The sequence below is a fragment of the Drosophila subobscura genome, chromosome O (genome assembly GCF_008121235.1).
Source record: "Drosophila subobscura isolate 14011-0131.10 chromosome O, UCBerk_Dsub_1.0, whole genome shotgun sequence".
Lineage (NCBI taxonomy): Eukaryota > Metazoa > Arthropoda > Insecta > Diptera > Drosophilidae > Drosophila > Drosophila subobscura.
In genome coordinates, this window is record NC_048533.1 from 2410228 (window position 1) to 2423657 (window position 13430).

A 13430-nucleotide genomic window follows, 5' to 3' on the forward strand; every position below is an offset into this window, starting at 1 on the left:
ATCATTCCCTCTACTTTTCGCTCATTTAAATAAAATTCAAAAGGAAGAAATGAAACGAAAATAACAAAATGCCAAGCTTCAACAAGGAAAAGCCAAAATTAAATAAAATACAAAACTATCCGATACATTATACATACATATGTACATACATATGTATATATGTACATACATATATACATAAATATGTCATGTGAAACATGTTGTAGGTACTTTTGCCGGCACATTTGGAACAATTTCTTGAAGAAAGTCTACGGTCAAAGAAACAGCAAAAACCAAAGGGGCCCACCAAACAAACAAAAAATTTACGCGGTCTGCCAGAAATACTCTCACTCTCAAAGTCACAGAAAATATCCCTTAAGTTCCAGAACTCCCTAGATTTGTGAAATTAACCAAAGTGCATCTTCCATTTGTTCCAGAAACTTCCGTGGAGAATCTCGTGGAGTTTGTTGCTTTTAAAAAAGTTTTCAGTGAGATTTTGTTATTGTTATTGTAAGAAATATAACAAACATGTGGTCTCAAGGTTCCCTGCATTCCGTACCTTTAATGTACATACATATGTATGTAAGTAATGGAATTCCACCTGGCAAACATTTTGTTTAAGCGGTGCATATTTTAACAGACCACGAGTCATAATATTTTGGTCAAACTCTCACAACTGCTTTTGCGTTCTTTGAGACTGGAACACTCAGGGAAATCAAACGTACATAGTACATATGTATGTACATACATATGTACATATTTAATTGCTAAATTCAGACACTGGACGGCGTTTTTTTCCCTCTTCTCTGAATACTTTTTTTTTGCAATTACTAAGCTCTCGATCGAAAAGTTGTGAAATATGTAAACTTTATTCAAATGTTTCACTCTTTTATTTGTTGACTAATTATTTTTCGGTTTTATATTTTGTTCGGGCTATTTGGCTAATTAGCGAGGAGGCTGGTTTTGGTGTTTATTTACTTGTTTATTTTCGGTATTATCTTTTTCTGAAACATTTTATTTTTGTATTGCCGTTATATGCAAATTTCTTACAGCTGTTTATGGATAATTTTGTTGATATATGACCATTTCATATTTTCTGTCGTTTCATCTTTCAACTTTTAGGAATTCTGGAATTGTTTTGTTTTTCTCACACACTTTTTAGACACAGTCACCGACTCACTCGGACGGCGGACTCTGCTCCAAACTCCGACATCGGCATAAAATTCACTGTGATTTTAATGTTCAGTTTCGGCCATAAATTGAGAAGGTTCATGCATATTTATGGAAACATTTTTGTGATGCTGTGGTGAGTTGAAATCCAGTTTTCTTTGTTTTTAACCAATTATGTTTTCTTCTCGAATATTATAATTGTTATTTAGATAGTAGTTGATTATATTTTATATTCGCGCAGTTGCCGACTGACCGTCGAAATAAGTGAGAAATATCGCACTGTTATCTGTGTATATATCTCCACAATCACGTGGAGTTGGTCGACGACACGTAAGACGTAGGCAGACGCAAAGTTGAGGCGCATCCGTATCTAACGGGAGCTGAAAATTAACTAAAGCTCCACGGAACACAGCCCCATGTGGGGCGGCACAGTTTATATATTTGTATACGTCATGTGTGTATATATGAAGATTTTGTATCTGTGTGCAAAACCGGCAAGAGGTTTGGCTGCGTGTGTGTTGTGTGCTCGGCTCTCTTTTTCTCTCTCTCTCTCTCTCTTCTCTCTCTCTCTCTCTGGACGGAAAAAGGTGAGCACAACAGAAAAACAAGCGAGCAAAGCAAACGGTGGATAGGCAAACGTTAAGGTAGCTAAAACAACAGAAACAAGAGAGGAAGATAGCGATAAGCAGAGGGAGGAAGTTGATTAGAGGCGTGGCACTTTACCATCAGCTGACCGAAAAACCTGATCTAAGCCACAGGGTGTAGATATTTCTATAAGGTAAGGAATTCCCGAATTTTTAATTTTCTACTCTCTGCTGTTCGTTTTCCTGTAATACATTTTTCTGAACCATTGTAGAGTGTAAATTTCAATTTTGTAAGCATCTAAGCTTTAAGCTTTCACAGATAAACGGACTGACCTACCTTGTAATATACCTTGACCACCACCCCCTCCTCTCTCGATTACTCAACATAGAATTTGTGTGTGTCCGCTCTCTTTTGTTGGCTTTCCTCCACTTACAACGCATTAACTTTTACATTTTCTGTTGTTTATTATTTTGTTGTTTTCCCCCATCGTTCGCCTTCGTTCTAATGCTCTTTCCATGGATTCTTTTTTGTGTGCGGACGCGCACGTAGGCCTAAAAGACCAGAAGCCGCCACAGCCGCAGCAGCAACAAAAACAACGCACCAAATTATTTTGCCCTTAGCATGTGATTGGCTATCTCTGTCGCTCCAATACGGCATAATTCACCATATCTCGTCACCCTAACAGCAGCGCAGCCGCCTGCTCTAGTTGTGACAAAACCTATTGCAGAGAGAGTATTATGATTTAAAGAAAATGCTTTGTGCAAGCAGTTCGTTTTATCATGATCACCCAAATCCTATCTTTTTATACCCGGTACTCGAAGAGTAAATAGGGTATATTGTATTTGTGCGGATAACGGTTGTATGTAACGCACAGAAGGAAACGTTTCCGACCCCATAAAGTATATATATTCTTGATCAGCATCAATAGCCGAGTCGATTGAGCCATGTCTGTCTGTCCGTCTGTCCGTCTGTCCGTCTTGTTTGTCGGCTAGTTCTCAGAGACTATAAGAGCTAGAGCCACCAAATTTTGGCACCAGACTGCTGTATGCTCACACTGAAACCAGTGTATTTCAAAAATGAGCCCCGCCCCCTTCCGCCCCCGCAAAAGGGCGAAAACCTCCCAAATCTACAATTTTAAAGATAACAGAAAACTAAAAACGCCATTCCGTAGGGAATGACCATATCTATCAGATCACCAAATTGGGATCCGATTGGATCATTATTATAGCCACAATGGAGAAATTAATTTTCAGTGGCCAAACCCACCCCGTCCCGCAGCATTCACACTCTGCTTCGGGCTGTTTATGGCCTGGCCCCTGACACGTCACTGCCGCTGCCTCTGCCTCTGCCGCTGCCTCTGCCGCGACTCTGTAGTGTGTGTTTCTAGGGGAGGGTGGCGAGCTAAAGGAGCGTGTTGGCGTGAGCAGTGTTGTTGATGTAGATGACAGATGAAGAAAAAATGTAAAATTTGACAAATAACCGCTAAAGTGCAGATGTAGTACTGAGTGCCGGGTATAAAAGTTGTGACGCGTAAGAAGCGTCTCACACGTCCCTTCTCGTTTATTTTGTTTCTTCATTAATCGACAACATTTGATCAAAATCGTATGACCATATAATTTGTAAAAAGGATCTCAAAGGGTATCAAATGTTTCGCATCCAAAGACTTCCTCCCTAGTTTTTTTTGCTTTCTGCATGTGGGCGGCGGCTTGAGAGAGACTTGCTCTCGCAAGCCTACATATGTATGTATGTATGTATGTATGCCTAACTACACTTAGCCGACAGCAGACCACCACCACAGCAACGAACTACACACTTTTATTGTCAATGTTTGGGCTGCCTTCGAAATCAATGCCGATCAATGTTTGAGTTTTGTTTGTGGGTTGCAAAAAAATCTCGAGTTTTTACTTGCTTTCTCTCAAACAGATAGCCTCTCTGCCCCTCCTTTTTTCAGCATGTGCTCGTTGTGCCTCAAAATTATATTACGTCATGGGCCTTCTGAGTGAGACACTTGATACGAGACAGCCTGCAGCCGTAAAAGGGGTAAAGCGAAAAACGAAAACAAAGGAGAGAGAGAGGGATGTTGGTGGTTGTTTTGTTGCTGATGCTGTTCTCACTCTGGCTTTTGCCTGACATATGAATAGCTTAACATAAACGCAACAGCAACAAAGTGCAGCCTGTACATTCATAAACACATACATATGTATGAATGGATGTACAAATACACGTGTATGGAAGCGAACAACTGGTAAGACTTTCAAGGTCAGAGAGAGGGTAAATATCCAGATGCAGCAGCAACAGTTGGACTCTCTTCGACTCCTTCATATTCTCTCTCTCTCTCTTTCTTTCTGTTTCTTTCTGTTTCCCTCTCTGTCTCTCTAAATTTCATGATGAACGATGACGTGTTGTCGGAGAAATGCAGTTCATAAATTAAAAGAACTAAAATTATAAACCTTGATTTTTGTGGCATTTTTGTTGTTAATTTGCTGTTCTCTGGGAACAAGAGCTTTTATTTGTTTGTTGACGACACGTTTTGTCTTGGTAGTATTGAAGCGAGCGCAGCGTGTTTTTCTTTTTTGTTATTTAAGCTATTTATACAGTTGTTATTGCTGGTGCCATGTAACATTTCAAAACAAGGGAAAATTGCATTTTCATTAGGCCATATAAATAGGTGACAAGTGTTTAATGTCAAGTGAAATTATAAGATTCAGAAGGGGGAGAGATCGCTGGTTTCCTAACCGCAGCTCTCAGCTTAAAAAATGTAATTTTACTCGAATCATCATTCAGTTCTCCACAAGATTGGATGATTTTCATGTCTTATGTATCTTTATTGGATTGATTGCAAAATAAGAGTAAAACTAAAAAGGTCAACCAAAAAAGAGAGCATGGTTAGGAATTTTTTGCTGGCCAACCGATAGTATTAAATATCACTTGTGCACTTGTGTACCCTATTTGCTATAATTAATATTAAAATTCCACTTTGAACATTAACAATGACTTTGTCTTAGACTGACATGCATTTAACTTTTCCAAAACGTCCTCAATTCGAGGATATCCATCCCTCCAAGGGTACTAAATGTGGCCTATTCCGTGCCAAATGTTGAGGAACTTTCTTACTTTTCTCAGCATGTTGCTTGCCCATACAAGTTATGTTGCTAACGTTGAAACACGTAAGTGCGAATGAAATTCAACATAAGGAATGGAATAAAATAAAGATTCATTATTGCGATGAAAATTCCAATGTTGCGAGAGAATTATATTGCTCAGTAGAGAGAGAGAAAAACGAAAATCCTCAAGGGACATTTGAAAAACATGAGTATGGGAGTTTCGATACCCTATATTTTTAAATATACATATGTACCTTAAACGAGGAGGGACGTGCGAGATGCTTCTTACGCGTCACAGCTTTTATACCCGGTACTCAGTATAACATCTGTACCTAAGTGGTTTTTTTCTTCAAATTTTACATTTTTCATTTTTTCTACATGTGTCTTTATCTACATCACTTCTCACGACAGCACGTCTGGATGCAAAACTTGGTTGCCCCATCTCCTATGGTCTCTGAGTACTAGGCGCTCATAAGGACGGACACACAGACATGGCTATATCGACTCGGCTATTGATACTGATCAATAATATATGTATATATACTTTGTTGGGTCGGAAACGCTGCCTTACATTTTTTCCCCACAAATTTTTCCCAAATTTATTAAATATACCACTATATACCGATATACCGTAAATAAACATAGAACTCACAAATAGTGCCAGCAAGTTCTCGATAGTCGATACTACGATTGTATTTTACAAAAATGTATCATCATGCAGGTTAGATTAGAGGTGGAGAATTAACGATGTCGGCACCATCGACAGTCGACGATAGTATTTTCAGAACCATCGATAGTTGACGATAGTGCGATCGATAGCTATCCACCCCTAATGAAGTCGCTGTTTTGTCAGATAATCGTTTCACCACAATTTCTGGGATATATCCTCTCTAATTATTCGTATCAATTATGTTTCCACAATTTCCACAATACCAACTGCTGTTCCCACACCTACGCAGTGCTTTATTCTGCTTTCAGCTTCTCCATCGTCTCCTTGTTTATTGTTATTCAAGCTTTTTCAATTGATTCAATAAATTAAATCGTTGAATAGAAATATTCTTAGCACTCTGGCTGGCATTTACATATGTAAAACATATTGTTTACACATTCGAAGCGATCTTTTTATCTATCAGGCCGGCCCTCTGATGTTTTTCTATCTCTTTCCCATTTTATTCACTGTTCTTTTTATTCTCCTCTCTACCTTTCCGCTGCGTAGTGGTTTTTAAATGACTTTTTGTTCAAATTTCAAAGTCAAGGTTTTGCTTGATAGAATGGGTTTTTTGTATAGAAAACTGGTACTTGCTGTTAATAATCGCTTAATATATAAATCATAATTAATTGAAGCGGTTCACTTACTTTGTACAGCCAATTGTTGTTGATGAGCTGCAGCGCGCTGTAAATAAACGGTAATAAAAACAAATAAATAGGAGTTCAAATGCCTCTTGAAAGTGTTCCCAAAAAAAAATAATTTTAGCCTCTTCTGCTTACACTGTTGGACAACATGGCCCTGATTCCTGGTAGCGACTGTACATCCAGTGAATGGCTGCGCCCCCGCCGCGTCTTAGTGGTGGGTGAGACGGGCGGAGGCCCAGGCGAAGGGGAGGCTGCACTGCTTGAGTGCGTGTGGCGGTAGATCCAGCGCTTAACTGCTGACATTTTGTATATTGTTTTAATTTGAATATTTTGAACGTTGCGATCTTGATTTATCTTGAAAATCAATTCATTGTCATATCCTAACTTGTATTTCACTATTTTATTTCATCTCACATCACAACTGCAATTTCAAGTTTAAATTTTAATTTAACTATTACACTGCTTGAAATGTGGGTTTGTCATCGGACTAAAGCTGAAATGTATGAACCTATACTGTATTTCTGCCACTCAGCAACAGGTGGCGCCACTTTGCATACTTAGTTTATTTTTGTTTGTTTGTTTATATTGTTTTTTTTTTACAATAATCAAATTTTTCTTGTGATTGCCTTAAATTTTTGCAGTCATAAATTATTTAAATTTGCTGCCTTTCTCCCACCGGCAGAGAGTAAATTTATGCATATTTTTTAAGTGCCCTTCAAGACATTTTTCGTTTTCCTTTGCGGAAACGTGAAAATAAATTTAATAATTGTCATCCACGATTGGGGCGAGAGATTTCCATTTATATTCTTCAGCTTTCTTTTCTCTACCCCACAAATTAATCCTTGACCCCGAACTCTTTTAATTGAGAAAATAAGAACAGAAGACGAGCTCCGCTCTCTGCAAAAATCTTTTGATGACGCATTCAAGTTGATTGAACGTGGAGCAAAAACAAAGGTTCATTGGATTTGAAGGGAGACAGACGGCGTGTCCACCAGCAATCTGTTGATTGTTGCTGTCGTGTACTGGCGCATAATTGAAATTGACAAAAAGTTTGATTGAAAGGTGCACACCTCGAATGCGACACGAGACTTGGGATTCCAAGCGAGCGGAACGGAATCCCATACCCCATTAAAGGGAAATCAAGGCCCCAGCGCGACAGATAACAGGAAATATTCAGCTGACGGTCTCACTGGGTCAAGGTAAAGCACTGTAGAAAAAAAAGAGCGTGAACTGCTTGCAGTTGGCAGTGTTGTTCAGTAATTTGGACCAACAATTGTTCCTTTTCCATGTTTTCCATTTCCGGTTCCTTTAACACTGATCAATGGAAAACCCTTTCGCTTTGCTCCTTACATTTCTAATTTCGTTCGCAACTTGTTTAAAACGTACCATCTCAGCCACCTGCTTGCATTTAATGCGATGCAAACATGCGAATGTACGTTCCAAACATAGATACGAAATTTTCGGTCTCGTTGCATTTATAACTTGTTATTAGATTGCAATGAAGATATTTGGTTGAAAGAGTGTAAGAGTTTTCAGGACAATTTCCGTACGAAAGTAGCGCAGATGTGCCATGCCAGTGAAGCCATTGCCTTTTATACAAATTTAGACATCTCTTTGAAACGATGATAATCAATAATCTATTTATCGGTCCTGATAGACTTCATATACACAATACGTCAATGTGCCTAAAATTGGGGAATTTCATGGCCGTCTCTCTAACATTACGAGAAAGATCAGGGTGCACTTTGGAAAGGGAAACTACAAATTTGCAGTGTTTTTTCTACAATTATTTTGTTTGATGGCTTTTTGTGTGTGACTTTGTTTGTGACGACACGTTTTCCATATAAATATTTTTATGGACATTGAACGCTTGAGAACTGAGCATTTGGATGGCATTTCTATAGTCAATATTTGTTGGAGAAATGTGCGGAAAATTGAATAAATAAATACACAGTCATTAACGTTAATTAGCTGCTCAGAAGAAAAAAAAACAAAGAAAAACGCAGCCAACAAAATATTCCAGGAAAAGGAAATATGTTTCGCAAAAGCTTTCAGTAGATGGAGCAGGAGCTTGTACTAATCTCGATTGAAGGACTGTGGAAGGTGAAGGCTTGAAGAGCGGCTGGACTTAAAATATTTAACTTAGCAAAGTGACGGCAAAAAGGCTTCTTTATTATCAATTGACAAGGTTTCAAGATAAGCCATTAATCTATCGGAAACAATTACTATGTAACGATTTTATTAAGGTACGAAACTAATGCGGGGTACAGGAAGGTACGGAAATAGCCATAGAATCCTAAGGATCGTTTTACAATATGTATATTTGAATTACTGCTGAGAGAAAGCAAACAAAATTCCTAACTAAATAACAAAGATAATTGCCAATACTATATATTTAACATATTTACAATCAACGGAGCCGGAGACCCGTTGTCGCCATAAAAAAATACTTCCCAAAACCCAAAAACACTGTGCCGCCTGTGCCTGTCAAGTGGTTGACCTCCAAGCGAGCAAAAGTGAGATAAAAATCGAAACAAATAGAAATAATAAGCAAAAATATCTATAGAAATACAGTGTTGCTACCAGAACGGCCAAAAGTGTTTAGTTTTTGACAGATGATTGATTAACAAGCAGAACACAAAGAGAGAAATGCCACCAAAAATAGAAATAATTAGAGAAATGCATTTTTGACACTTTTTGTTTGTACTTTCATTTTATTTCCTGGTGGAAAGAGGAAAAGATCTGGAGATCTAGATATATATTTTATATATGTTAAAGGAGAGTTGGCTGACATCTGATAGATGAGTTAGCTTTTTGTTCCTTAACTTGATCCAGAGCCAGAAAGCTATTCAGTAATCAGTGTGAGATATAGGGGAGTGGAGGCAATGTTTGACTATAAGTATTTCCGTATTATATGCCAAAGCCTTTCTGTTTGTACTGCTCTCTTTCCTCCGCTATTATCTTATCTCATTGTCGGTCTTCCGCTGTGTATTCTAAATTAAATTTTTTTCTTCTGCTCCAACTGTTGATAATATTTTTGTTTTTTGTTTTGCGCTTTCTTTTTGCAAATAACGACTACCGTTCTTATCATACGCCCCGAATAGTTAGGTAAGGCGTGGAAAAGGGCTTTATGGAGTGTGATATCATCCATAAGGAGGCCGTAAAAGAGTCACCGGGCAAATGACCAGCAAAAGATCAAATCTCATTGAACGGAAAATTCCGGGAACCAAGGATCCAATGAGGGGAAACCGTTGTGACCCAGTTTTCCTTCGATTTCAATTCAGCTTAATAGTTATTCTGCCACAAAATTTGGCACAGCTTGTGGGGAAAGTGCATACTTACATACATACATAGATATGTACACATAAATACACACATCATGTGCAAAGGTCAGAACAACAAGAACATTTTAGCCGATTATTCCAATTATAGGCTATATAGTGCAAACAATAAGAGAAGGCTCTGTTGAGTGGACACGTGTCTGAGGTTTTGTTGCTAAAGAATCTACATGTCTTGCGAGGGAGCAGCCCAACAACCTGGAGAATACAATTTGTAGGAGACTATTTCCCAACATCTTCTCAACAGATCTCTATCAATGTAAATCAGTAGAAACTTTTTTGTCGATGCACACGAAATTTTCAAGGAACGTTCTGGAATTTCCGCACAAGCCACGAGCCTTGTCATTGAAGAATGTCCAAGAACAAGTGAACAAGGGTAACACTCTCTCCTCTCTGTCCTTTCCTACCCGTCTTCTGCTACCCTTCTTTCCAATATGTTGGACACTTAACAAATTAGCGACTAAAGAATTGGCTTAAAGGTCTTAAACAAAACACACCACAAGTCCACAACAAAATGCGACAGAAATTATTTAGCAGATTTCATGAATACGATAATAGACAATAATCACAACAACAACAACAAAACACAGATAAAACATACACTCATGTGGCGAGAAACACACTCGCACACACTGATAAAGATCACATGTTGTCCATTTGTTTTGTTGAGCTTTTTAGTATTTTTGACACTTGTTTTTCAAGTGTTTAATTAAATAAATGGTAGAAATTCTACAAATTTAATATGCACAAAACACAATCGCTCACTTCTTCCCGTTTTCCCTTAGACTTTCCTTCTATTTGTTAATGCAAATTGAAGTTTTTGAAAGAGGAAGTCAGACAAAATTCACGCGCGTCCAATCTAAATTAATCTCGGCGGCACAGTGGGAGTTAAATGGCAATCACAAATTTAAATAGAAATGATTGCAATGCAAATAATTCAAGGCTAAGGGAAATTACAACTGTTTTTAGCTCAAGAGCTGTATTTTTGGAGACACTTTATTGGCCTTAGATGTGACAGGGCAGCACACATTCAATTAGAGATCATTTCAAGCAGCTCGTTTCACTTTTTCACTTAATATTCATATTCCACTAGCTCTTCAAGATTTCTTTATAAATATAGAAAATTCGGGATACTGCGACTTGTACATTTATTATTATCATTTATTTCTCTTGTTTTAGCGACACGGAAGGAACGCTCGAGCCGTCCAAATGGAATTGCAATTGGAAATCAAATAAAAACAACCAGCAGAGAAGAAAACGACGGAGGCGGCAGAAACAGACCCGTGTCGACGTATACGTAATTTATGTGTGTGTGTGTGTGTGTGTGAATAACAGAAAACAGCTGAGAGAGCAGTGGAAGCCAAGAGAACGTAGATCAAAAACGAGAGAGAGAGGGTGCCGAACAGCTGATGCGATAATAACCTGTTGTCTGAGAGGGAGTGAAAGCTTTTTGGAAGCATTGCAGCACAAGGATATGTCTGACAACGCACGCGTCGGTCGCTCGTTTTTGTCTACCCTGCCGCTCTCTTTGCGATAAGCAACATGTGGAGGGTTTTTGTGTTCTTTATCGACGCTTATCAGCCAAATCGGCCAGAGAATCGCTAAATCAGAATATTGCTCACATATTATTTATAGATTGCGAGCCAATAAGCGATTATTAATGACGATTCGTCTTTGATAAGAAACGGCTCGGGAGGAATTTAAATGAAAATAAAGTCTGGGGTTCAGCTCTGGCGGGGCAGAAAGTGAGTGCTTGGGAGTGTAGAACATTTTATGTGACGAAAGTGTAATCTAAACAGAGGATCGATAATACAGATTTATGAACTCAAAAGCAAACAATAGGCAAAAATAAATTATGTGTGTAGGAAGTTTCCCTACGAAAGTACTGGCACCATCTACAGTTCCCTCAATGCAAACCGTTGGCGCCCTCTATATTTCAAAGTGTTTTCTGTGCTTAGTTCCAGTAAAATCCACAATACTATCAGGGCGCCACTAAGGTACTGCATGGGCAAGTACATAAAATGTAAAACTCAGCAGAAAGCGATGTTAAAGTGAATTTTCACATGTTTGGGGGGTACTTAAATACTTGTATATGTTCTCCCTCGAAAATAAAGATATTTTACTCACCGCTTTGCGCTTGTCCGCTTCGCTGACGGCCGAATTGGAGCGATGCCGGAACAGATCCATCACCTTGGTCATTGGCGAGCGTTGCGTTGCATTAGGACGAACTGCTGTCACCGTGTGGTAATACTAGAGAAACGAAATGACGGTTAAGGAGATCCCTCAACAAAGGGGAACTTCATGCCAGGACTCACCTGCGCGTCGCTTCCCTGATGCGGATGGGCGCTGCCGTCTTTGTACTTGCTCTTCGCAGACACTGTGCCATCGGCATTGGTTATCGTCACTGCGGGATGCTGGCGGTGGCCAAAGTTCTGCATTGCCACCTTCATCGAGTTCATAAGGCCTGCTCCGGCACCCCCAGCTGCAGCTCCTGCCGCTCCCGACCCCGTTGCCGGCCCGGCCCCCCCTGGCGCAGTGGCGGTGGCTCCAGAGACAGGCGCTGGTCCACCGCCGGACACGGAATACGTGCTGCTGCCAGCACTGCTGTCCGCCGAGGAAGGATCCAGCAGATGCTTCTCTTTCTGCCGCTTGGCATCCGATTTGGCGCGTGGCCGGAACACATCGAAGATCGTGGGCCGGCGATTGGGCGACGCGATGCCATGGACTGTGGACTGGTTAAGCACCGGCGAGTCCTCGCCGCTTCGCCGCCGCTCCAGGGATCCGGAACGCGATCCGGCACCGACCCCTGCCATGCGCTCGGTACTGCGCGAGATCTTCTCACTGTGGCGATTGAATTTCTCCAACTTTGCGGCCTCCCGCTCGATCCGACGCGCTGTTTCGCGCTCCATTTTGCGGGCCTCCTTCTCTCTGCGGGACTGCTCCTTCTCCTGGCGGCTGTAAAACGTTAATTATAGATTATATCAGGGGAACTCTCAGAGAGAGTGAGGTACGCCACTTACCGCTGCTCCTTTTCCATCTTTTTGTAAGCCTTTTTGGCCGCCTTGGCATTGGGTTCTGCTGGTGCGCTGGAAGGTCGAGAACCTGGCGGACGGCTTCCTGCGGCCGACCCATCCTGCTCCTGAAAGCGAACATGACGTTTTTGAGCTTGTGTCGGAATTGGATTTAGATTTTCTTGAGATTTGGTTTGACTGGGAGATTCACTTGGTGGCGGCGTCTCTGGTGGCATGTTTCTGGCGTTGCGGCCAAAGACAAACTGAAAACGGAAGGCCCCAGCGATTATCCTTTCGCCGACTACTGGCGACTATTCACTATTCCTTTCTGGCTTCTGTTTCTGTCTGCAATTATGCCGAATTGTCTACAAACACAATTTATTCGCCACGTAAAAGCCGGATGCGGGGAGGAGAAGTAGGGACAACAATTGGATGGGATTCCTTTAATTGAAGGAAAGCACAAGGCAAAGACAGCCTCTCGCCCTGCGGCGCCTTCAATCGAATCGAATCTAATCAATTAATTTATGATTACGCAAAGCGACAACCAAATGTGGGCCAAGGGACGACCCGTGGCAGTGCAGGAAATGGTTACAGAAGCTGTTTCTATAGCAACAAAAGATAAGTAAAGTAAGCAAAAATCGTAAGACCCATCAGAATTGTTTTCCATTCAATATTCTCTAAGTTCCACAGCAAACGAGTGGAGAAATATCACATCTGTGTAGGCCTCGTTCTTCACATGGAGCGAAAACTGTTTAATTGTTCATCTTCATTAACAACAAAACGCAAAGCTTCAAACTTTAAGAGTCTCAGACACAGCATCAGAGATCTTCAAACCCGAAAAGACTCCAAGCCAAATGGTGCTTCGTCTCCACCTGCATTTGAATTTATTT

At 40.3% G+C, this 13430-nt stretch overlaps 1 protein-coding gene across 6 annotated transcripts in view; it reads right to left on the reverse strand.

Annotated features, from left to right (window-relative positions):
* The window catches only part of LOC117898834 (5'-AMP-activated protein kinase subunit gamma-1), a 62079-nt gene that overhangs the window by 22881 nt on the left and 25768 nt on the right, over positions 1-13430 (reverse strand). For 3 of the 6 annotated variants that reach the window (XM_034808503.1, XM_034808502.1, XM_034808507.1), the window contains 4 exons: positions 12550-12668; positions 11845-12484; positions 11657-11779; positions 6195-6231 (listed from right to left, as the gene is read on the reverse strand). In XM_034808503.1, coding sequence (XP_034664394.1) covers positions 6195-6231; positions 11657-11779; positions 11845-12484; positions 12550-12668 — 919 coding nt within the window. Of the gene's footprint in view, positions 1-1402; positions 1534-6194; positions 6232-6326; positions 6510-11656; positions 11780-11844; positions 12485-12549; positions 12669-13430 lie in introns of those variants that run through there. The other 3 variants (XM_034808508.1, XM_034808504.1, XM_034808506.1) reach the window with 3 other exon arrangements.